We start from the raw sequence: 24,413 nt of genomic DNA, 5'->3' as shown, positions 1-24,413 counted from the left end.
CCATCCTGTCATAAAGCAGTCTACTCGGGATGCTACTGTTGGTGCCATGACTGCCATGTCCCTGGATTCTGTCTCCCCTGATTCTAGTGTTTGTTAGGCTGTTGAACTCTGTTTTGCAGTAGCCATTGTGAATACCCTCTCTCCATATTAGTGCCCTTTAGATTCACTGTCTCAGGTAGGAGCACGCATTTAAATCACAGGTCTGTACTCTACTCTTAGTTTGGAAGAAGGGATAGCCATCCTATTTTGCTTTCTGTGGTTGGAAGCCAGGTCCTGACTCTCATTTCTATTGGGATTCCCCACAGACAGAATGTTCAAGTTGTAGGCATTAAAAAATGTGTAATACCCAACAGACAATCTAAGTTTGACAATATGAACTTTTGCATTTTAGAGTTTGATAAATTTTAGGCATTATTAAAAAGATATAGCATACTTAAGAAAATAACAGTTAATAATAAACAAGAAAATAAGCTTTAGAAGCTTAAGGATTTAATTGTTGTGGCAGCCATTGCCTGTCTGTTCCCACTCAGCATTGTATTGAAGGCTTCCTTACCCTTTCTCTTCTGTAGATTCAGCCACTAGGGGACACTAACAGAAGATTGGTAGATAGGAGTTGGGAAGATGCCAGAGTAGTTCTTCTCTCTGTTTTTGCCTCTCTACTTCCCTTATTTTCTCTGGCAGTAGTAACATCTTTTTATGGTTCCATCTCCCACCAGGCATCCCTTCTCCAGCTTCCTTTAGGCAGTCTCCACTGTGGTTCTAGCCCACTGGACATCCCCAGTTTGTGGGTTGCTTGTATTAAGGACTACTATTTCCTGGTACCTTTTTGTAGTCCCTCCTACCTAGGAGAGGTGGGGGCTTCTTGCTGCTGCTGATCACTGGGTTGCCTCACCATATTCTCTTTGGCCTTTCTGCTCTTCCTTTATCTGTTGAACCAGTTTCCTGTATTAAATTACTTATGATTTCTAGATTCCTGGCAGGATGCTGATTGATAGAGTTGGTTTTTCATTATCCAGCAAAGATGTATGCTATTTATGATACCATGCTAAATGCCATTATGAATGATTCAAAAATGTTCAGGATACCGTCAAGTAAATAACAAGTTACAGAAGGAGACAAGGAACATGCCCAAATAATTATAGCAAAAGGCAAACGAGCAGATATCGTCTTTCTCTTACTAAATGCCATGAGTCCAAAGGGAAAACAAAGTCAACTTCTGAAATCAACACACTAAGTATAAAGAAGGAATGAGATTGTATATGGAGCCTAAGAATAGGTGAAACTTTAAATAGGTAAATATGTGGGTGAGGTTATTCCAAAAGGAAGTACTGAACAAAAGAATAAAAAAGATTTTAAAATCTATTTCATATTTGGATAGCTGCTTGACTAGAACCTAGAGTCTAATCATTATAGTATGGTTTACCCTTGAACAACATGAGTTTGAACTGTGAGGGTCCACTTATACACAGATTTTTTTCAGAAAATACATTCTGCAGTACCACATGACCCGTGGTTGGTTGATTCCTCAGATGCGGTACCACATATTCAGAGGGCCAACTGTAAAGTTATAGGCATTTTTTTGACAGCATGGAGGATTAGCATGCATACCCCTGCATTGTGCAAATGTCAGCTGTAGTTTTAAAATAAAGGTAGGCCTGATAAGAGAATGCTGGAAATAAAGGTAATTTTCAGCCATATGAGGGAAAACCTTAGATGTTTGCTTAAAGAATTCATATTTCATCTTGTAAGAAAAGTCAAAAGATTACTCTCAAATTTATAAGATTGGCTTAATGGATGTTAATATTAATAGAAATGAAGATTTTCGATGAACTTTTTTGGAGAGATGGAAGTTGTAGAGAATTCAGATTTTAGACATACTACATTTGAGATGCTAATGCAGTAATCTAAGTGAAGGAGTTAACTAAGTGGTTAAAAAATGAGAAAATACAGTAGGAAGAGAAAAGGTCTAGACAAACAGATTTGAGAGTCATTTGAATAAAGTAACAGCTTACAAGTATATGCAATTGCTTAAGGAGTGTTTAGGAAGGCTAATTGATGATAAAACTTAGGGGGACTTTCAGCTTTGAGAACAATCAAGAGTTGGGGAAGGAGGCTAATGAGATTTAGAGAAGTAATAAAAACAGTCTAGTGCTGTGCCCAAAAGGAAAGGGGGAGTTTAAAGAATGAGGAAGTGAAAATAATCTCTCATGATGGGCAAGTCAAGAGTGGTTGAGGAAAGACCATGTGTTTGGCAGTTAAGAGGTCACTGATTTTTAAGAAGCCAAATTGCAGAAGGTTACAGAAAGTTTGGCTTTGAAAAGAAAACAAGAAAAGGGCTTCCTTGGTGGTGCAGTGGTTAAGAATCCACCTGCCAATGCAGGGGACGCGGGTTCGAGCCGTGGTCCTGGAAGATCCCACATGCCGAGGAGCAGCTAAGCCCGTGCACCACCACTACTGAGCCTGTGTGCTGCAACTACTGAAGCCTGCACACCTAGAGCCTGTGCTCCGCAACGAGAGAAGCCACTGCAGTGAGAAGCCTGCGCACCGCAATGAAGAGTAGCGCCTGCTCACCGCAGCTAGAGAAAGCCCACGCACAGCAACGACGACCCAAGGCAGCCAAAAATTTTTAAAAATAATAAAAAAATAAATTTCAAAAAACCCCAGAAGACAAGAAAAAATGTAGCCCAAGGGCCTAAAGCTCTTGAGAAAAGCTTATTTAGAGGTAGGAAAACCAGAGAATATTTTTAGATTAAGGACAAGAAATTAACAGCAAGGAGAAATCGAAGCTTTAAGAGAGGAGGGGATGGTTGGAGCATCGATATAAAATTTAGCCCTTGATATGACTATTCAAGAGGCAGAAGGGTGCATATAGAAAATTTGGAGACAAGAATAAGAGTGGTTAAAAAAAATTGAGTTGAAAAGGGTATTAACTGCTTTCTTCTAGCGTTTCTGAATTCATTAAATGTTTCTGCAGCTTGTCAAATGCGATGCTATTTTTGGTTCCTCTTCTTACCCCGATATCTATTTAATTGCAAGTCTTGTTGATTCTGCTTCTTACATATCTGGACAATCTCTTCATTCTCCATTTTTGGCCTTCTCGTTTCTCTACCAGTGACCTTGAATTTGAATCAAACTGGACATTTCCCACCCCTTTTGATTAAACCAAATATTAAAGTATTTCTGTTTTTATATTATGAATTATGTGGCCTGCCAGAGATATTTGAAGCATTCAGACAATATCTCATCAATTCTCACAAGTTCCCTTAAGTAGGTGTCAAGAGTATTTCCATTTTATCTTGGGGAAATTCAGGGCCAAATATCTCAAAATTGGAACAGAGGGCTTATCATATTCATCTTTTCTGAATATATACTAGATAATATCACCATAGAAATAATTGTAAGTGATTTAAAAAAATTTCTTCTTCCAATTACACTTCTACCAAAAGGATAAAAATCACCAAACATATTACAAATATAAACAGCACCGTGAACTTGTTGAGGAAAAAAAAAAAGTAATGGAAGCGCCTTTATATCAGACCTAATGAATTCATCCACTGTTTTTAAATGCCTAGCAAAGCAAGGCTTCTCAGCTCTTTTGAACATTCTTTGTAAGTTTTTTTGGAGCCAGAAGAGGGCAGAATCTTATTTCTTAAGTAACAAAGAGATAAAAGCATAAAAAGGAAGACTTAAGTGAAAAAGTACCTGATTTAGTCTACAACTTCTGGTTATGTCTGATTGAGAGCTTTTTTCTTTTCTGTTTACTCATCTCTTCAGTATAACACAAATATTTCCGTTTTCACTGAAATGGTCTAAAAATAAGTTCATTAAGATACAGTTTTACCAAATGCAATTCTTGATTCCCTTAAGAAGTGAATAGTAGTTTGATGTGCTTTTAGCTAGGAAATGACTTTTACATAGCTTAAAAACAATTGGAACTTTTAAAAAATAAAATAGGGAAAGCATTATAATTTAGTAATGCATACAGAAGATTAAGACAGAAACTAAATTTGTGTATTTAAGAACATTTGGTGAGTATCTACTGTGTCTTAGGACAAAGGGAAAAATGAGAGAAAAGAAAAGAGTAAAAGTATGTTATCCTTTTGGGACCTCACTTTTTTTTTTTTTATGTGGACCATTTTTAAAGTCTTTATTGAATTTGTTACAATATTGCTTTTGTTTTATGTTCTGGTTTTTGGGCTGCGAGGCATGTGGGATCTTAGCTCCCTGACCAGGGATCGAACCCACACCCCCTGCATTGGAAGGCGAAGTCTTAACCACTAGACTGCCAGGGAAGTCCCTGGGACCTCACTTCTAGAAGAGTTTGTAATATAATCGGGGAGATGACTCCAAGAACCTTAAATGACCATATATAATCGAATACCAGGGAATGTGATAGGAACTCTTTGCAATTCAGAAAGAAGTCATTTGGTGTTCAGAATGTAGTAGTTTTAAGACAGCTCCATGGAGAGGTAGGATTTGAGCTGAATCTGAAGTTTTAAATAAGCAACGAAGAAAAAGAAGACAGGCTCAGGAAGTAACTTGGACAAGGTGAATGTAGGGGAGACAAACCCGGTGGTTGGAGTAGAGGGTTTCCTGTTGAGGAATACCAAGAAAGTAGTACAACAAGTAGGATGGAAATTATATCTCGGAGTGCTTTAACACCTAGGCAGAGGAGTTTAGGCTCAGTCCTGTAGGCAAGTAGCAGCTGTTGTAGATTTTTTTTTTGCGGTACACGGGCCTCTCACTGCTGTGGCCTCTCCCCTTGCAGAGCACAGGCTCCGGACGCGCAGGCCCAGCAGCCATGGGCTCCGGCCGCGCAGGCCCAGCAGCCATGGCCCACAGGCCCAGCTGCTCCGCGGCATGCGGGATCCTCCCGGACTGGGGCACAAACCCATATCCCCTGCATCGGCAGGCGGACTCTCAACCACTGCACCACCAGGGAAGCCCTGTTGTAGATTTTTTAGTAGAGAGTAAATTGATGTAATAGTGATTTGCAGGATTTGTAGATAGAATACGTTTGAGGCTGAGCAGACAAGAGATGAGATAAGCCTGAGCTTAGGAAATGGTAGAAAGAACGTAAAAGAATAAAACTGGAAAATATTTCATGGGAGAAATCTATAGTTTTTTTGTGACACATTGGAACTGGGGAATAGGAGATTAGAGGCAAAGACAATGCCATGCCTCCAGTAGAGAATTAGAGTTGTGGGTATATCAGGGATAGAAACAGGGACATTGAGAATCAGTGAAAGTCTGTGCTTGGTCTCCACTAGCCTCTGAATTGACTCTAGGTCCTGAGCCAAGTTTTAATTTGAGTCTATAACTTGGCTTAAGATTTAAGTAAAAAAAAGCCTTCCCGAAGTCTCATATCTACCCACAAAAAGGGCTCTTAACTCGAGGTGTTTGAATGCCCTGAAATTGTGTCAAAATTTTGGTTGTGTACCTTTTTCTGGGAATTGGGTCCATATATTTTTTTAGAATTACAGAGGCATCTGTGTCCTTAAAAAAAGTTAGGAATCACTGATTTGGTAGTTTGGGGTGAATTAGAAAAATGATGTGTAACATCTCAGATTTGTTAGCTACAGTTTTTGTTTGTTTGTTAAGAATAAAGACATATGTTTTGATTATATATGCATTTTAAATTAGTGAGAACTACTGTGTGAATATCAATGCAAATGTGAGTTATTTTGATAATCATGGCAAAACTGATAAAACCTCCCCAGCTTTTTCTGATGGAGTCAGTTCAGTGGGTATAAGTGATCTCTCTAGGTTGTCCTAACCCTCATTCTGAGGCTCGTCCAGGATACTGTACCTTCTCCAAGACCCAGGGACATGATCACTTTTATAATTGAATACCATTGTTTTATCACACAGTTATAAACAGATTTTTGCTTTTCCTCTGACATATGTCCTCTTGTTAAAATTACCAACTAATATGTATAAGTCTTTAGGGCATAAGTGGAAGAGATCATCTTTGATAATCTCAGAGTATTATTCAACTTAAGATGTATGAGTATAGTTGTGAAATGTCAACACATTTAAATCCAAGCACTAGGGATTTGTAAAGCAGAAAAGACCTTGACTCCATGAAGTCATCTATTACTGCAGAGAACATTCTGGTCTTTTGTGAAGGGATTTTGGCAATCTGCTTTTCCTTTCATTTTATTTCCTTTTGAGCTTTCTGAAGTTTGAAGTTTTGGATAATGTCTTTGATTTTATTTTTCTGCAAAACATTAGGAGTTGTGTGTATGGGAAAAACTAGACTTGATATAAAAAAATTAGACCAGTTTAGATTAACAGTATTTTACTCTAATTCATCCATATTATTACCTTATCACTTAAATAGTAAAACTGTCTGTTGGCTACATGAATTTGTTTGGTACTTGGTTTGAAACTTTGAGAGAGTACATTCCAAAACCTAGCCAAGTTGGCTTCAGTTCATACACAACAGATTGCCTGCTGCAAGTATAAATAACCGTATTTTAAAAATCAAATCTATTTCGTGTTTTTCTTTATATATTTGAGGAAAAATAGAAGTTAGATGAGTGTTTTTAGGAGCATTATTTTTCTTACTCTTAGGTTTATTTTAACATTCTTAAAATATTTTTGACTTTGTACTCTTAGTAAACTGCCTTCTGATAAAACAGTTCACTGTTTTCAGCATTCTGTGATTTTTGCCAAAATAGTTATAAAAGTATCTCTACAAGCTCTCTTCAATGTAAGACAAAATTCTACATAATGATAGGTCTCCAAAAGGAGTAATTTGGTTTCAAGGTTGAGAGTGTCAGCTAAATGGAATGCTAACAACTGCTTTTTGTTATGTAAAAAAAAAAAAAAAAAGTATTTTTCACTCTATGATCTTTATGTAATATATATGTTTTAAATACATTTATAGTAACTGTCTGGAGGTTAAGACTGATTCAGTTCCTTTTAGTATAGGCTGTTAGGCAGTAAAAATACAACTATATTTTAAACAAGAAAATGTTCATGTGCCATAATATTTACAGTAAATTATATAACAGTTTTAGATGATGTCGTATGTTACACTATATAAACTCTTTTCTTAAGCCAGAGTCTTTGTATATATTATCTTTCAGTGATTGTACACAGTGGTATAGTGTTTCACTTGATATGATTTTAATCACTGTTAGGTTGAACTTGAAAGAAAGTTGGAATCCGCAACTAAGTCTAAGCTGCATTACAAGCAGCAGTGGGGACGAGCTTTGAAAGAACTTGCCAGACTTAAACAGGTATGTAGTTTATAGCTGATGATGGATTATTCTTTTTATGTCTTTCTCCCTTGATTTTTTACAAGTTTGCATATTTGGCAATATCTGTTAGGTTCAGATGTCTGTATTTAAATGTCCAGTTCTGTATTTGAGATTAGGCCCCACCCTCCTTTTTTTTTTATGTGTTACATATAAGATCCTCCTTTATAAAAACTAAAACTTCTAGGTCATTTTTCTTTTCCCTTTTTTTTTTTTTTTTTTTTTTTTTTAAAGCCAACTATCCTCTTCCCAACAGCAAGTTGGGAATAATTTCTACTTTCACTTTAAAAACTACCATTTTTCTTCTCCTTTTACTTTCACTTATAAAACTACCATCCTTTTCTCCTTAGTATTAATTTCCTTCTATTGGGAGTGTCTTTGGGGGGAGAACTTTAAGAACATATTTTAAAAGTCATTCCTAGGAAGACACAGTAATTTATTCATTTAAAAAAAGGGATCATGGGATTTTTGAATAATTTTACAAGAATTTAAAAGTGAGAGTAGTTTCCTAAATTCTTTACTTTTTTTTTTTCCTTCCTGGTACCAGGTAACAAATGCTGTTAGCTTCCTGAGGAATTAACCTTAATTTTGGCTATAATTTCTTCAAATTATTAAGATCAAATAAAATATGAGCAAGATTTTTATTTAGAATCTCATCTATTTGACCTAAACTTTTAAGGATCATTAGTGGTTAGTTTATTCTAAGTTTTGCTTTTCTGAAATGTGTCCGTTATATGCTGAATGAAATTTGGTACTTAGGGTCTCTCAGATTTGTATTTTTTTTTAATGTGTCTCCCAAACCATCAAATGTCATTAAACATCTTGTGGTATTGTACTAAATGCTTACCACCTTCCTAGAAGAGTATGTACTAGACTGCCTGAGAATAAATAGTGCAGTTTGCCTTAACATAGCTTTTAGATGAGTTGAGATTGTAAGCCTAAGTATAAAATAATATTACACACACTGAATATGTTTTATAGATGCTCGCAAGACTAAGGATAGATGAATGAATAATCATATATAGTACTGAGGGCCTCCTGTGTTCAAGGCACCATGCTAGCTTTATAGATATAAGTAAAACATAGATGTTTGCCTCAGGGAGCTTGCAGTTTAGTAATAGGGACGAAAACTATAAATATAACATTTACTGCCAAATAGTAAGAGCCCTGAAAAGACCTGTACAGAGTACTCAGGAGGGGAAGTACATCTATTTAATAGAACTTAGGAAAGGTGTCATAGAAGATGAGATATTTGAGATGGATCTCTGGAGAATTGGTTGTGATTTAGGAAAGCTGTGGGGAAAATGTTGTATATACAATGAATAGAATGATTATAGCAAGGAGGCACAAAGTCAGAAAGCATAGACTCTCCATGGAGAACAGAGGAGGTCCCATTTTAGAGGTCATTTCAGGAAATAAGGACTATGTTGCAGTGGGAACATGACAAGGAGATTATTTTAAAAGGTATGATTTTGGTAGATTCTATATAGTACACTATACCTAATCAGAATGCAGAGTGGAAAGTCAAAGATGGTGTCAAGGGTTCAAGCCTTAGTGTCTGGAAAGAGAGTTTTCCAGGATTGGAATGATGGTTATTAAGACAAGAAGCTGATTGAGGCATGGAAAGGATATAGGACTTGCAGATTTGAACATTTTAATTTTTACAGAAAGAAATTCAAGCAGTTAGAAATATGGACTGATGGGAGGATGACTGAGCTTAATAACATGAAGGAATCCTTTTGCAGAGTGATAATTGAAGATGTGGCAGATAGAACTTAGAATTCTTATGTTTAAGGAGGAAGGAAAGCTGATAAGTGCTTAGTGTTATGCTAAGCCCTGCATACGTTTTCATTTGATCCTAACCAAGATCCCTATATAGCAGGTAATATTTCCATTTTATAGATGAAAGAAACAGAGACGTTAAGCAAGTTGCACACAGTCACACAGGTACTAAGTGACAGAGCAAGGATTAGACTCATTTGACTGGAGTGCAGTCTCAGGCTCTTCCTGCTTTATAATATTATGGTTTAATTAATTCCATGGAAGCCACATAATGAAAGAATTTCAAATAGAACAAAGTGAGCTGTGGAAGACATTAGGGATTTCTGACAGAGTGAGTATTGAAGCAGAAGAAGTCATGATTTGGCCTATCATAAGCAAGGAAAATGACATCACTGACAGACTAGCTCTGTGAATGAGAATTAAAGTGACTTTGAAAGAGAATAAGCTAATATAAAGTCATGATGGCAAGATATTTAAGTTACATTTAGTATCACAGGGAGGAGTCCCTGTGGAATTGGGAGCAAGGAAATAATGTGGTGAGAGTGGCTATTAAAAATAACAGGATACAAATTCTACCAGAGGCAGCATACATAGCAGTGTAGAACATGGCCTTGGAGACAAGAGAGCTGTATTGAATCTTGGCTATACTTCTTAACTACGTCTGTGACTTGGGGAATATAATTTCTCTGATTAGTCTCCTCATTTGGAAAATGAAAAATCTTTCCTCACAGATTGTTCTGCGAATTAAATGAGTGGTCTGTAAAGCATTTAACACAGTGTTTCGTACATAGTGTATGCTCAATAAATGGTAACTGTTGTTAAAAGGATATGAGCCATAAAGCTATTGTGTAGTATTCTTGGTTTCAGTCATTGGGGACCTATCAGATGGTAGCTTTGGAATATTGATGAATAGAACAAATATTAGAAGGATTTATGACTGAGTAGCTGAAAAATGACAGACACCAACCAAAAAATTGAAAATTTTTAAGTCTACAAGAGGTTCAATATAGTTTCAGTAATAACAGTACTTTGTATTTGGATGGTAGATTTAATATAGATGTTCTGTAGAAACTGACATAAGGGGAAAAACCTATGTTAGGGCTAATTGTGCAGATATGCAACACTGTCAGTCAGTAGGTGAACTTCCTAAAGTTAGGTGTAAAGAGATGAGAGTGCATTGAGTCTGAAGAAACATCTATAGTTGTTTTATTTCTTCATTTTTCATTCATCAAGTACTTATCGAGAGCCTACTATGCACCTTGAACAGTGGTAGATGCTCTAGATACAGCAGTTCTCTCTCCACAGGAAACTTAAAGTTCAGCTGGGAGGGCTGATATTTAACAAGAACATGGCAGGGTGGTAAGAAATGCAAATGAAGTTAGCAGAAATAATAGAAAATAAGTATTAGAAAAGCAAGAGGACAGTGGGTTATCATTGTATTTTGTCATTCAGAGCTGAGGGAGAAATGGTTCAAAAACGGTGTTTCAAATATCAGTATTAGAAAAAGGAATCCAAACTGGAAAAGAAGTAAAACTGTCACTGTTTGCAGATGACATGATACTATACATAGATCCTAAAGATGCTACCAGAAAACTACTAGAGCTCATCAATGAATTCGGTAACACTGCAGGATACAAAATTAGTGCACAGAAATCTCTTGCATTTCTATACACCAACACCAAAAGATCAGAAAGAGAAATTAAGGAAACAGTCCCGTTTACCATCACATAAAAAGAATAAAATAACTAGGAGTAAACCTACCTAAAGACCTGTACTCTGAGAAGTATAAGACGTTGATGAAAGAAATTGAAGATGACAGAAACAGTTGGAAAGATATACCATGTTCTTGAATTGGAAGAATCAATATTGTGAAAATGACTATACTGCCCAAGGCAATCTACGGATTCATTGCAATCCCTATCAAATTAGTAATGGCATTTTTCACAGAACTAGAACAAAACTTTTTAAAATTTCTATGGAAACACAAAAGACCCCAAATAGCCAAAGCAATCTTGAGAAAGAAAAACAAAGCTGGAGAAATCATGCTCCCTGACTTCAGACTATACTACAAAGCTACCGTCATCAAAACAGTATGGTATGGGCTTCCCTGGTGGCACAGTGGTTAAGAGTCCGCCTGCCAATGCAGGGGACACAGGCTCGAGCCCTGGTCTGGGAAGATCCCACATGCCATGGAGCAACTGAGCCCGTGCACCAGAACTACTGGGCCTGCGCTCTAGAGCCCGTGAGCCACAACTGCTAAGCCCCCGCGTGCTTAGAGCCCATGCTCTGCAATGAGGAGCCCCCACAATAAAAAGCCCGCACACTGCAACGAAGACCCAGTGCAGCCAAAAATAAATTAATTTAAAAAAAAACAACAACACAGTACGGTATTGGCACAAAGACAGAAATATAGATCAAAGGAACAGGATAGAAAGCCCAGAGATAAACCCAGGCACCCATGGTCACCTAATCTATGACAGAGGAGGCAAGAATATACAGTGGAGAAAAGACAGTCTCTTCAATAAGTGGTGCTGGGAAAACTGGACAGCTACATGTAAAAGAATGAAATTAGAACACTCCTTAACACCATACACAAAAATAAACTCAAAATGGATTAAACACCTAAATGTAAGGCCAGGTACTGTAAAACTCTTAGAGGAAAACATAGGCAGAACACTCTTTGACATAAATCACAGCACTATCTTTTTGGATCCACCTCCTAGAGTAATGAAAATGAAAAGAAAAATAAACAAATGGGACCTAATCAAACTTTAAAGCTTTTGCACAGCAAAGGAAGCCATAAACAAAATGAAGACAACCCACAGAATGAGAGAAAATATTTGCAAACAAAGCACCCGACAAGGGATTAATCTCCAGAATTTACAAACAGCTCATGCAGCTCACTATGAAAAAAACAAACAACCCAATCAGAAGATGGGCAGAAGATCTAAATAGTTCTCCAGTGAAGACATACAGATAGCCAAAAAGTACATGAAAAGAGGCTCAGCATCACTAGTTATTAGAGAAATGCAGATCAAATCTACAGTGAGATATCACGTCATACTGGTCAGAATGGCCATCATCAAAAAGTCTACAAATAGTAAATGCTGGAGAGGGTGTGGAGAAAAGGGAACCCTACACTGTTGATGGGAATGTAAATCGGCACAGCCATTATGGAAAACACTATGGAGATTCCTTAAAAAAACTAAAAATGGAGCTACCATATGATCCAGCAATCCCACTCCTGGGCATATATCTAGAGAAAACCATAATTCAAAAAGATACATGCACCAAGTGTTCATTGCAGCACTATTTACAATAGCCAGGACATGGAAGCAACCTAAATGTCCATTGACAGAGGAAAGGATAAAGAAGATGTGGTACATATGTACAATGGAATATTACTCAGCCATAAAAAAGAATGAAACAATGCTATTTGCAGCAACATGGATGGACCTAAAGATTATCATACTATGTGAAGTAAGTCAGAGAAAGACAGATACCATATATCACTTATATGTGGAATCTTAAAAAAAAATGATACAAATGCACTTATTTACAAAACAGAAACAGATGACACAGACATAGAAAACAAACTTAATGATTACCAAAAGGGAAATGTTGGGGGGAGGGATAAATTAGGAGTTTGGGATTGACTTATACACACTACTATATATAAAATAGATGATCAACAAGAATATAAGCACAGGATTGTATAGCACAGGGAACTCTACTCAATATTATGTAACAACCTAAATGGGAAAAGAATTTGAAAAAGAATGGACATATGTATATGTATAACTGAATCAGTTGTACACCTGACACTAACACAACATTGTAAATCAACTATACTCCAATATAAGATAAACATTTAAAAAGTAATAAATATCAGTATTAGATATGAAATCATTTCAAGTTTTAAAATGAAGAGTAGATTGGGAGGAAGTGGAAGACAGTGCCTACCACTGAAGAAATTTATGCAGCTTATGAAGGATAAGAGACTAATGCAATGGTAATTAATTACAAGGCATTATCAAAATTAGTAATGAAAAGATGGAAGCCTGTGAGCTGTTGATAGGGCATTTCTTCTGGAGAAATGAGTGATTAATTATCAGAGCATAATTTCATTGTAATTGTTATGTTTCTTATTAAGAAATATCCATGCAAAAATTTATTACTTTGAGTAAATTGATTTTTAAGTTATGTTCATATGTGTATGTTGACAGACGACATTGTTTTCACTGTTTGAGGTGGTTTTTCAAATGTAAGAAAAAAATCTTCTGAACAAAAACACCCCAGTTCATGGACTGAGACTCTTTAAAAAAGTTTCAGTTTAAAAGGCTGCCACCCAAGCACCCCTCCTTCCTAACATATGCCTGCTCATACACTTTTGCTATCTTCTGGATTTTTCCTTTAATTCATTGTTTTCTATTTACCCTTTTTTCCTCAGTGTTGTCTACCCTCTTGCCTAAAAAGCATTGGCAAAGTAATTTTAACTATTTGTGCCTAATAACAGAGGATATCACAAAAGTTCAGATTCCTCTTTTAAGTTCTGTAAGTGAATTAAGAAGAAAAGAAAACATAGTGTTAAATTCCTGGTTCAACTCCAGACTTCTGCTTCATGAAAGAAAATAGTCTCATTCTTTGAGTGCAGTAATCTTCATTGCAGACCACTTCTATTCCTTATCCCACAGACTTTCTGCTTTAGAAACAACACTGTAAACATATTTCAGGGTCACTAGGAATCACTGATGTTCAACAGACCACATTTGAGATGCAACACTTTAAGAAGAAATTTAATAGACCTTGCGATTACCATAGTGAATTGTGTTCTGCCACTGTTTTTGGAAGATTAAAATTAATACCTTCATCAAATAGGCACAATTTATATGTGTGAAAGTTACTTCAACTTTTTTCCTAAAGCTTTTTATTAAAAACACATTGTATTTGAATATAAAATTGGAATCCTCTCTCTGCTTTTGTTCAGAGGATTGTTTGTGCAACTTCTTGTTTAAATTGGATTAGTACCATGTTAATTTTACATTGCCTCTGGTGAATAGCCACGGGGCTATAATCTCTGCCAGTAATTTGTCACAGCAAAATTCTCTGGAGGGCCATACAAAACATTTGTGTAGTACGGATTAGACGGCGAAAGCCATATCTTAGATTGTTAATAAATGTTAATGACAAAACCCAGCTGGTAAAGCTTGGAAATAAGACCTAATGCTCCGTGCCTATTGCCAAAAGAATGTTTAAACAGAGATTTCCATTACTCAGAGGTGACCCAGTATAGTCAATTTGTGAATTTAAAAAATCATAATCTTCCAATTATTTGGAAAAAAATCTTTTCTTCTGATTCACAAGCATAAAAGCCTGTGTTTCCATGTTGTAAACTTTTTTGTTCTTGGGTAAGTGGGTAGGCGACAGCTGTAAAATATAAATAAGTGTAACATAAAATGGGTCCTAACTTAGAAGACAAGGAAACTGTATCCATACAGTCTGGATTTGCTGTCTTTGGTATGATGTATAACATTGACTTTAAAGAGTTCTGGTTGTTAGACATTTAAGGGGTAATTTAGTTTCTTTTTTTCCCATCTCCAAGTTAAGATTGTTACTTTACTGTGTTCTAAGTACCATATTTATTTTAAAACATTTCTTGACACATTATAGTTATGGAGGAAGAATAACAGCCACTACTCTTTAAAAATAAATGAATCATTGTTAAAAGGTATGAATTTGTTGTTCTGGGAAATTTAACATTTTTATCATGTCTGATACATTCACATCACATTATAGTTATGGAGGAAGAATAACAGCCACTACTCTTTAAAAATAAATGAATCATTGTTAAAAGGTATGAATTTGTTGTTCTGGGAAATTTAACATTTTTATCATGTCTGATACATTAAAACTAGGTATGTTTGTTCACAGGACAGGAAACAGAACTAAGATTTTGGGTAGGATGTGAGTCCCTTACCATATTTGTGCACAGTAGATCTGTTTAAAACTAAGCTGATATATTTAGTTAAAACAACACAGACTTCATTGGCTGACATCAGCACTATCTTGTCCAGCCTCCTGCTTATCCACTCAGAGTAATTAATTTGATTAATTTACAAGTAATTTAGCCAAGGATGGGATGTAAATCTTTGTTTAAGAAAACAGTTGGAGGTCCAAGTCTTGGTTAAAAACTGTGTCTTGAAACCATCCAGGCCCTCCTACTGACTTGTCAGCTCTGGGTTATTTTCAGAAAACTTGACTTGAGTTCCTTAGTTTAGCTGTAAGTTTTTTCCCACAGACTTACATGGTATGTGTGAGTGGGAGAGTAAGTAGTGGCCACGTTTTAGCCGTTGTTTAGTCTAGTGTATGCATGTTTACATCTCCTCTCTGGATTTATAGGCAGCCAAGGCAAAATAAAGATTATACTCACTTGATTGAGGAGCCTTTAACCCAGAGCACCTGGCAGCAGAGAGGATTTCTTCCTCTAACCTCTAATTTTTGTGTGTGCATGTGTGATTATTATTAATGATGTATACTTGATTAAAAATTCAAGGCATTTAAAGGCTTTTCTTATGTTTTAGAATTAAAATGTTTCAATTTTTATAAAGTTACAGTTTTACAAAATAACCTAAAATTAAATAATTGACCATTTTTTTTCCTGTTTGCAATTATATTTTCTTAGTGTAAAAGAAATCCAAATTTTGCAGCATCATAACATAGAAAAATAATAGTCACTGGTAACCTTTATCACCTCCTCAGCCACAGATAACAATTTGGTGTATCCTTGTCTGGATTTCTTTTCCTTCCTTTATTTTTAAATAATTACTCTTTAAATGAAATATATCATACATTCCAAAGAGGGGGAAAAAAGAAGATTGTTATGCACTTCAACCCCCACCTTCTAGTGTAAGAAACAGCATTATCAGTGCTCCTTGTGCCTTTTCTAACCTGCATCCTTTCCGCAGGTAACTACTTAGCTGAATTTGGTATTTATTATTCCTTTGCTTTTCTTTATAAGCTTATAAGGTATTAAAAATATTGGTGAACAACAGTTTACTTTTGTATGTTTTTAAACTTCATATACATGGAAATATTCTCTTGGAATCATCATTCTTCTGTGACTACCTTGTGTGATTCAAAATTTAGCTATTTTGATGCAGTAGCTAAAGTTTATTTTATTGCTTTATAAATCTTAAACATGAATATTCTAAGTTTTCTCATAATAAGACAACAGTGAAAAATTTTATACATTTATACATTAAAATTTTTCTCTAGTGTTTATATCTAAAAGTAGTACTTCTGGTCATAGGGTTGACTCATTTCCTCTGCTTCACTAAATGTTGTGAAATTACTTTCCAAAGTGGTTGTACAAATCTGCAGTTCCCAAGAATGGTGTATAATTGTTATTCTTCACACCATGTCTAACACTTGGCTGTTATCAGATGTATTAATTTTTTCCAGTTTGGTGGGTCTGAAATCATATCACTCTGTGGCTTAAATTTTCATTTCCCTGATTATTGACTTTGAGCATCTTTTCATTTGTTTATTAGACTTGCATGTGGAATGTCTTATTGTCTTTTGCTCAACATAAATAAATCAACAGATTTTGGAATCACCAGACACAAAGTTATAGATAACTAGTAGAAAATAGGTGATATGATGGAGAAATGTATTAGAGAGGTAGAACCTTTTCAGTCATATAGACATTCTGGAACTGAAAAGTATCACAAATGAATTGTAAGATTCAGTAGATGAATTAACAGCAGAACCAAGGATATGTGAACTTAAGATAAGCCAATAAAAAGTATCCAAACTGGAACAGAAAAAAAAGGATGGAAAATACAACAAAGAACATAAGTGACATACAGGATAGGGTATGTGAGACTGACTACTTTTTGTGTAGCCACAGACCCCTGTCTTAGTCTGTTTGGGCTGCTGTAACCAAATAGCACAGACTAGATGGCTTATAAACAACAGAAATTTGTTTCTCACATTTCTGAAGGCTGGAAGTCTGAAATCAAAGTGTACACATGGTCAAGTCCTGTGTCTGGAGAGGGCCCACTTCCCAGTTCATAAATGGCCAGCTTTCCACTGTCTTCACATAAGAGAAGAGCTAGAGAACTCTACCGGGTCTCTTTTATAAATAATTTAAAATAGTCAAACTACTAGAGCTCGTTAATGAATTTGGTAAAGTTGCAGGATACAAAATTAATACACAGAAATCTCTTGCATTCCTATACACTAACAATGAAAGATCAGAAGAGAAATTAAGGAAACAATCCCATTTACCATTGCATCAAAAAGAATAAAATACCCAGGAATAAACCTACCTAAGGAGGCAAAAGACCTGTACTCAGAAAACTATAAGATACAGATGAAAGAAATCAAAGATGACACAAAGAGATGGAAAGATATACCACGTTCTTGGATTGGAAGAATCAATATTGTCAAAATGACTATACTACCCAAGGCAATCTACAGATTCAGTGCAACCCCTATCAAATTACCAATAGCATTTTTCACCAAATTAGAACAAAAAAATTTACAATTTCTGCAGAAACACAAAAGACCCCAAATAGCCAAAGCAATCTTGAGAAAGAAAAACAGAGCTGGGGGAATCAGATTCCCTGGCTTCAGACTATACTACAAAGCTACAGTCATCAAAACGGTATGGTACTGGCACAAAGAAAGAAATCTAGATCAATGGAACAGGATAGAAAGTCCAGAGATAAGCCCATGCACCCATGGTCACCTAATCTATGACAAAGGAGGCAAGAATATACAATGGAGAAAAGACAGCCACTTTAATAAGTGGTTCTGGGAAAACTGGGCAGCTGCATGTACAAGTATGAAATTAGAACATTCTCTAACACCTTACACAAAAATAAACTCAAAATGGATTAAACACCTAAATGTAAGACCAGACACTATAAAACTCTTAGAGGAAAACACAGGCAGAAACTCTCTGACATAAATCGCAACAATATCTTTTCGGATCCACCACCTAGAGTAATGAAAATGAAAACAAAAATAAATGGGACCTAATGAAACTTAAAAGCTTTTGCACAGCAAAGGAAACCATAAACAAGACAGAAAGACAACCCTTAGAATGGGAGAAAATATTTGCAAACGAAGCTACTGACAAGGGATTAATCTCCAAGATATACAAACAGCTCATGCAGCTCAATATGAAAAAAACAAACAACCCAATCAAAAACTGGGCAGAAGATCTGAATAGACAGTTCTCCAAGGAAGACATACACATGGCCAAAAAGTACATGAAAAGAGGCTCAACATCACTAGTTATTAGAGAAATGCAAGTCAAAACTACAATGAGGTATCACCTCACACTGGTCAGAATGGCCATCATAAAAAGGTCTACAAATGATAAATGCTGGAGAGGGTGTAGAGAAAAGGGAACCCTCCTACACTGTTGGTTTCAATGTAAATTGGTACAACTACTATGGAAAACAGTATGGAGGTTACTTAAAAAACAGCTACCATGTGATCCAGCAATCCCACTCTTGGGTATATATCTGGAGAAAACCATAATTCGAAAAGATACATGCACCGAGTGTTCATTGCAGCACTATTTACAATAGCCAGGACATGGAAGCAACCTAACTATCCATTGACAGAGGAAGGGATAAGGAAGATATGGTACATATGTACAGTGGAATATTACTCAGCCATAAAAAAGAATGAAATAATGCCATTTGCAGCAACATGAATGGACCTAGAGATTGTCATACTGAGTGAAGTAAGTCAGAGAAAGAAAAAGATCATATGATATCACGTATATGTGGAATCTAAAAAAATGGTATAAATGAACTTATTTACAAAACAAATAGAGTCACAGTTATAGAAAACAAACTTATGGTTACCAGGGGGAAAGGGGGAAGGAGGGGTAAGTTAGAAGTTTGGGATTGACATATACACACTACTATATATAAAATAGTTAACAAATAAGAACCTACTGTATAGCACAGGGAAGTCTACTCAGTATTTTGTAATGACCTATATGGGAAAAGAATCTGAAAAAGAGTGGATATATGTATATGTATAACTGATTCACTTTGCTGTAGAGCAGAAACTAACACAACATTGTAAATCAACTGTACTCCAATAAAAATTAATTAAAAAAAAAATAGCCCCAAAGCAAAGAAAATATTTAAAGCCATGGATGAAGAGGGAAATGTTTCCTTCACAGGAGCAACAGTGAGATTGACAGATGAACTTTCAACAGTAGTAAAGAAATTCATAAAACAGTGGAGTAACATCCTTAAAGTACTGAAAGGAAGTAATGGCCCACCTAAATTCAGTATCCAGTGAAAATGTACTTCATTATTGAAAGTGATGTAAGACTTTCAGACTAACAAAAATTGGGAGAAAACAATAATCACAGTATTTGTTGGGTTTAAAATATATAGAGAATTAAAATTCATGGCAAATAATAGTACAAAAGATATGAAGGGATAAATAGAGTTAAAATGTTTAAAGTATGTTGCATTGTCTGTGAAGTTGTAAAGGTCCTAATTTCTATGTAAAAGAAGAGTAAAAATAAGCTGATAGAAGGGAAAAATAGAATGAGAAAATATTAGATTAACCTAAAAAAGGACAAAAGGAGAGAAGCAGAACCTAAAATAGATGGAAGAAGTAGAAAATAGTAATATGTAAAGATTTAAACCCATATATATCATCCATTTCTTTAAATATAAATGGACTGAATAACATTATTAAAGACATATTCAACTAAAACCTGAATTTAAAAAAAAAACAGTATGTGACTTAAATATAAGGACGCTTTAGCTATAAGAGTACAAAATGGTTGAATTTAAAAAGAGGGGAAATTGTATGCTACATTAATAACCCACAGAGCTTAGACTCTAGGGCAAGAGGCATTACTGTAGATTAAGAGTTTTCATAATCATAAAAGGGTCAGTCACCTAGAAGTTGACAACAATTCTACATTGAGTGTTCGTGGTAACAGCCACAAATTTATATAAAGCAAAAATTAATAGAACTAAAAGGAGAAATGAACAAATGCGTAATAATGGTAGATTTTACCATAACTCTCCTGGGAACTGAAAGGGCAAACCAACAATGGATAATAAGATTTAGAAGACTTAGATGACCTAACCATTGTTATATGTAGAATACTTCATCAAAAAAGTCCCAGGATACACATCATTTTCTGGTGCACTGGAACATTTAGCTAAATTGCTCATGCTGAATCGAACAGCAATTCTAAACAAATTTCAGAGGATTGTAATTCAGAATATGTTCTCTGAGCACAATGTGATTAAGCTAGAAATTAGTAATAAGATAATAAGTATCCCCCATGATTGAAATAGTACACTTCTTATAACCCATGGCTAAATTGGAGACCACAAATGAAATTAGAAAATGTTTTGAACTAAATAATTAAAACATGTCAAGACATGAGCTTTAATGAAAATTGTGCTTAAGGAGATTTATAGCCTCAGGTTCACTTGAAAATTATCAATAAGAAAAGCGTGAAATCTACTCTCTATCCCTTTCAAACAGTCAATAACCAAACAGGAAATTAGAAGGAAGGAAATAATCAAAATGAGTAAAAATTGATGAAATATGGGGAAAATGTACAGCAACATCAACAAAGTTGGCAAAGAGTGTTCAAGGACCAAAACAACAGGCAGTTAACTCCCAATATCAAGGTTTAAAAAAAAATGGGACAGGGCTACAGATCCACAGACATTTAAGGAGATAAGAGAATGGTATGAAATTTTGATGTGAATATGAGACACAGAACTCACAAAACCAATACAAAAAGAAACAGATAATAGAAGTAGTCATATAGCTATTAGAGAAATTTAATATGTAATGAAAAACCTTCACCAAAAGAAGACTCCAGACCTAAATGGCTTCACGTTTCAATTTTAGTAAACATTTTAGAAAGAACTAACGCTAATCTTACACAAACTGTCCCAGAAACTATGAAGAGAGAATACTTCTCACTTTTAAAAAAAATGAAACCAGCATTATCTTGATCCTAAAATCTGACAAGGACATTATAAGAAAATTAATTGGCCAGTCTCATGAACATAGATATAAAACTTGTAAGCATCACAACTAAGTGTATTTATTAAAGGGGAAGTTGACTATTTACCTCCTTAAAAAATAAAGGACTTCCCTGGTGGTGCAGTGGTTGAGAATCCGCCTGCCAATGCAAGGAACACGGGTTCGATCCCTGGCCCGGGAAGATCCCACATGCCGCAGAGCAACTAAGCCCGTGTGCCACAACTACTGAGCCCATGTGCCGCAACTACTGAAGCCTGTGTGCCTAGAGCCCAAGCTACGAAACTCAGAGAAGCTACTGCAATGAGAAGCCCGCTCACCACAACTAGAGAAAGCCCGCACGCAGCCAAAAATAAATAAATTTATGAAAGAAAAAAAAAAGGAGAAGAAATTAAATGCTCCTATCAAAAATGCAGAAAAAATCAGTACCCATTCATAGTAACAATTCTTAGCAAACTAAGAATGTAGGGGAAATTTCTTAATCTAATAAAACCTACCAAAAAATATTTCTTAAAGGTTTTCCTCTGAGATCAGGAATGAGAGAAAAATGCCCTCTATTATGATTTCTTAATATTGTACTAGAGGTTCTATCCAGTGTAACAGGCCGAGAGAGAAAGGGTCTATCATCTGGAAAGGAAAAAATAAAACTGTTGTCATTTGCAGATGACAGTTGTTATGTACATGGAAAACCAGAAAGTATCTACAGATGACCTGAGTGAGTTTAGCAAGTTTGCTGGAAACAAAATGAGTATGTAAATATCAATTTTAATTCTCTATACCAGAGACAGAGAACAGAAATTTTAAAACTCTGCCATTTGCAGTAGCATTTAAAAGCTTGAAACTCCTAGGCGCACATTCAAAGAAAGATGCTACTCAGTATATAGAGAAGTATAAAATACTGTTAAACAAAATTAAAGAAGACCTGAATAATTGGAGAGGTAAACTATGTTCACTGTTTGAAGAATTAATATTGTAAAGATAATGGTTTTGGCCAAATTGATTTGTAGATTCAGCATAATCATAAGCAGTTCCAGCAGGCCTTTTTTTTTCAACCCTAGAAATTGATATTTATATGAAAATACAGAAGTCAAGAATAACTAAAAGAATTTTGAAGACAGAAGACATACTATCAAATATCCAGAGTTATTGTTACAAAAGTTACAGTAATTAAGACAGTGAAGTTTAATGGAACAATAGAGAATCCAGAAACAACTCATACATAAAAGGACAGAGGTGATGTATAACAGGTGATGCTGCCAACCAGTGGGGGAAAAAGTTGTTTTCCAGTAAATGTTGCTAAGTCAATTGGAGCTCTGTATGTGGAGAAGAAGAAACTTGATCTCACCATACACAAAACCACTTGCATATGAATTTTTGATAAATGAAGCTTCAAGAGGGTAATGTGAAGTAGTGTCTTCAAAACAGGCACGTAGGGACTTCCCTGGTGGCACAGTGGATAAGACCCCATGCTACCATTGCAGGGGGCCCGGGTTCGATCCCTGGTCAGGGAACTAGATTCCACATGCGTGCCGCAACTAAGACCCCATGCAACCAAATAAATAAAAAAAAATTAAAAACAACTGAGGCAGACAAAAAGATAAATTTGGACCATATTAGAATTAAGTAAAAAACACCATTAGGGCTTCCCTGGTGGCGGAGTGGTTGGGGGCCCGCCTGCCGATGCAGGGGACACGGGTTCGTGCCCCGGTCCGGGAAGATCCCGCATGCCATGGAGCGGCTGGGCCCGTGAGCCATGGCCGCTGGGCCTGCGCGTCCGGAGACTGTGCTCCGCCACGGGAGAAGCCACAGCGGTGAGAGGCCCGCGTATCGCAAAGAAAAAAACAAAACAAAACACCATTAAAGTAAAAGGCAAAACAAAGACTAGTGGAAAATATTTACAATTTAAATAATTGACAAAGGATTTATCCAGTATATGTAAAGAACCACACGTATATCAATAAGGAAGGATGGACTGCCAAGTAGAGCAAAGGGCCAAATGGTTGAACAGGAACTTTACAGAATAAGAATGCCTTTAAAAATATTAAAACACGTTCAACCTCATTAGTATTTGAAAAAATGCAAAATAAAATCAAGATACCACTACATAAGTCATCAGAATGGTTTAAATGAAAAAAAAAAAAAAGAGAAAACTGACATTACCCAGTTTTGGCAAGAGTATAGAGCACTGGAATGTTTACATGGGGTGTAAATTAGTACTATTACTTTAAAAAACAGACCATGTTTACTGATATTGAAATTCTTATACCCAAGGACCCAGCAGTTTGAATCGCAGGTATATATATACTCAGTAGAAATGCATACAAAAGTCCGTGAATGTACAATAATGTTCACATCAGCTTTATAATACAAAACTGGAAACTAACGCAAATGTCCCTCGGCAGTGGAATGAAAAGACTGTATATTCATCCAATAGAATGCTATGTAGTACTGTGAATCATCAACTACACATAATACGAACGGATCTGAAAAAATGTTTAGCGAAAGAAGCCAGACATAAACTTACACTGTACAGTTCCACGTACACAAAGTTCAAAGCGGTGAAAACTTATTCATGGTGTTAGAAATTAGTCCTATCTTTGGTGAAGGATGAGTGGTCAGTGACTTGGGCGGGAACACAGAGGGGCTTCTGGGGTTATAATAATCTGTTTCTTGTTCTGGATGGTGGTTATGTGAGTAGTTCACTTTGTAAAATTTGACCAAAGTGCACCTTTATGATTTGGTAGTTTTGTTATTATTCAGTAAATGCTTCTTTTTTAAAAGAGATGATGTTACCTCTTGATCCAAGCTTTCCCATTTAGGGGTTCTGTCCTAAAGAAAGAAAAGCACTTGTGGTCCCTAAGGAAATATATAGAAAGATTCATGAGCTAACTATGTTAGATGACAGAATGTCTTACTGCAGCATTCCAAAATGTCTGTTATTGAGAGAGTGGTTGACTAAATCATGGAATATCGATTGTGTGGAATGTCACACATTTATATAAAAGAAATTTTATCATGTGCATACATTTCTACGTAAGCCTCAAGAAAAGAGTGGAAAGGCATTATTTCTTGAGGTAGGAGCAGAGTTACTAGTACAGGGACAGTTATTGAATCTTTCTTGGTACCTCTGTATAATTTATATTTTGTATAATTAATTTGTATAACTTATCATTCCTTTATATAATTGTAATTTCTTAGATAATTTTGTATAATTAACCATTTCTTAAATACTACTCTTACCATTGGTCCTGTGGCAACTCATTGTGTTGACAGCAGACTCTTCTTGCCTCTAACTACTATTAGATCTTA

General features: G+C 35.7%; 1 protein-coding gene across 8 annotated transcripts in view; it reads left to right on the top strand.

The window, feature by feature from the left end:
- The window catches only part of CEP120 (centrosomal protein 120), a 79,262-nt gene that overhangs the window by 48,293 nt on the left and 6,556 nt on the right, over positions 1-24,413 (top strand). For 7 of the 8 annotated variants that reach the window (XM_007108488.4, XM_007108487.4, XM_007108486.4 and 4 more), the window contains one exon: positions 7,149-7,247. In XM_007108488.4, coding sequence (XP_007108550.1) covers positions 7,149-7,247 — 99 coding nt within the window. Of the gene's footprint in view, positions 1-7,148; positions 7,248-7,812; positions 7,894-24,413 lie in introns of those variants that run through there. The other variant, XM_028493166.2, reaches the window with a different exon arrangement.

Source organism: Physeter macrocephalus, chromosome 8, assembly GCF_002837175.3.
Source record: "Physeter macrocephalus isolate SW-GA chromosome 8, ASM283717v5, whole genome shotgun sequence".
NCBI classification, from domain to species: Eukaryota; Metazoa; Chordata; class Mammalia; order Artiodactyla; family Physeteridae; genus Physeter; species Physeter macrocephalus.
Note: the sequence above shows the minus strand (reverse complement) of the source record. Positions and strands in the feature narration are given on the sequence as shown.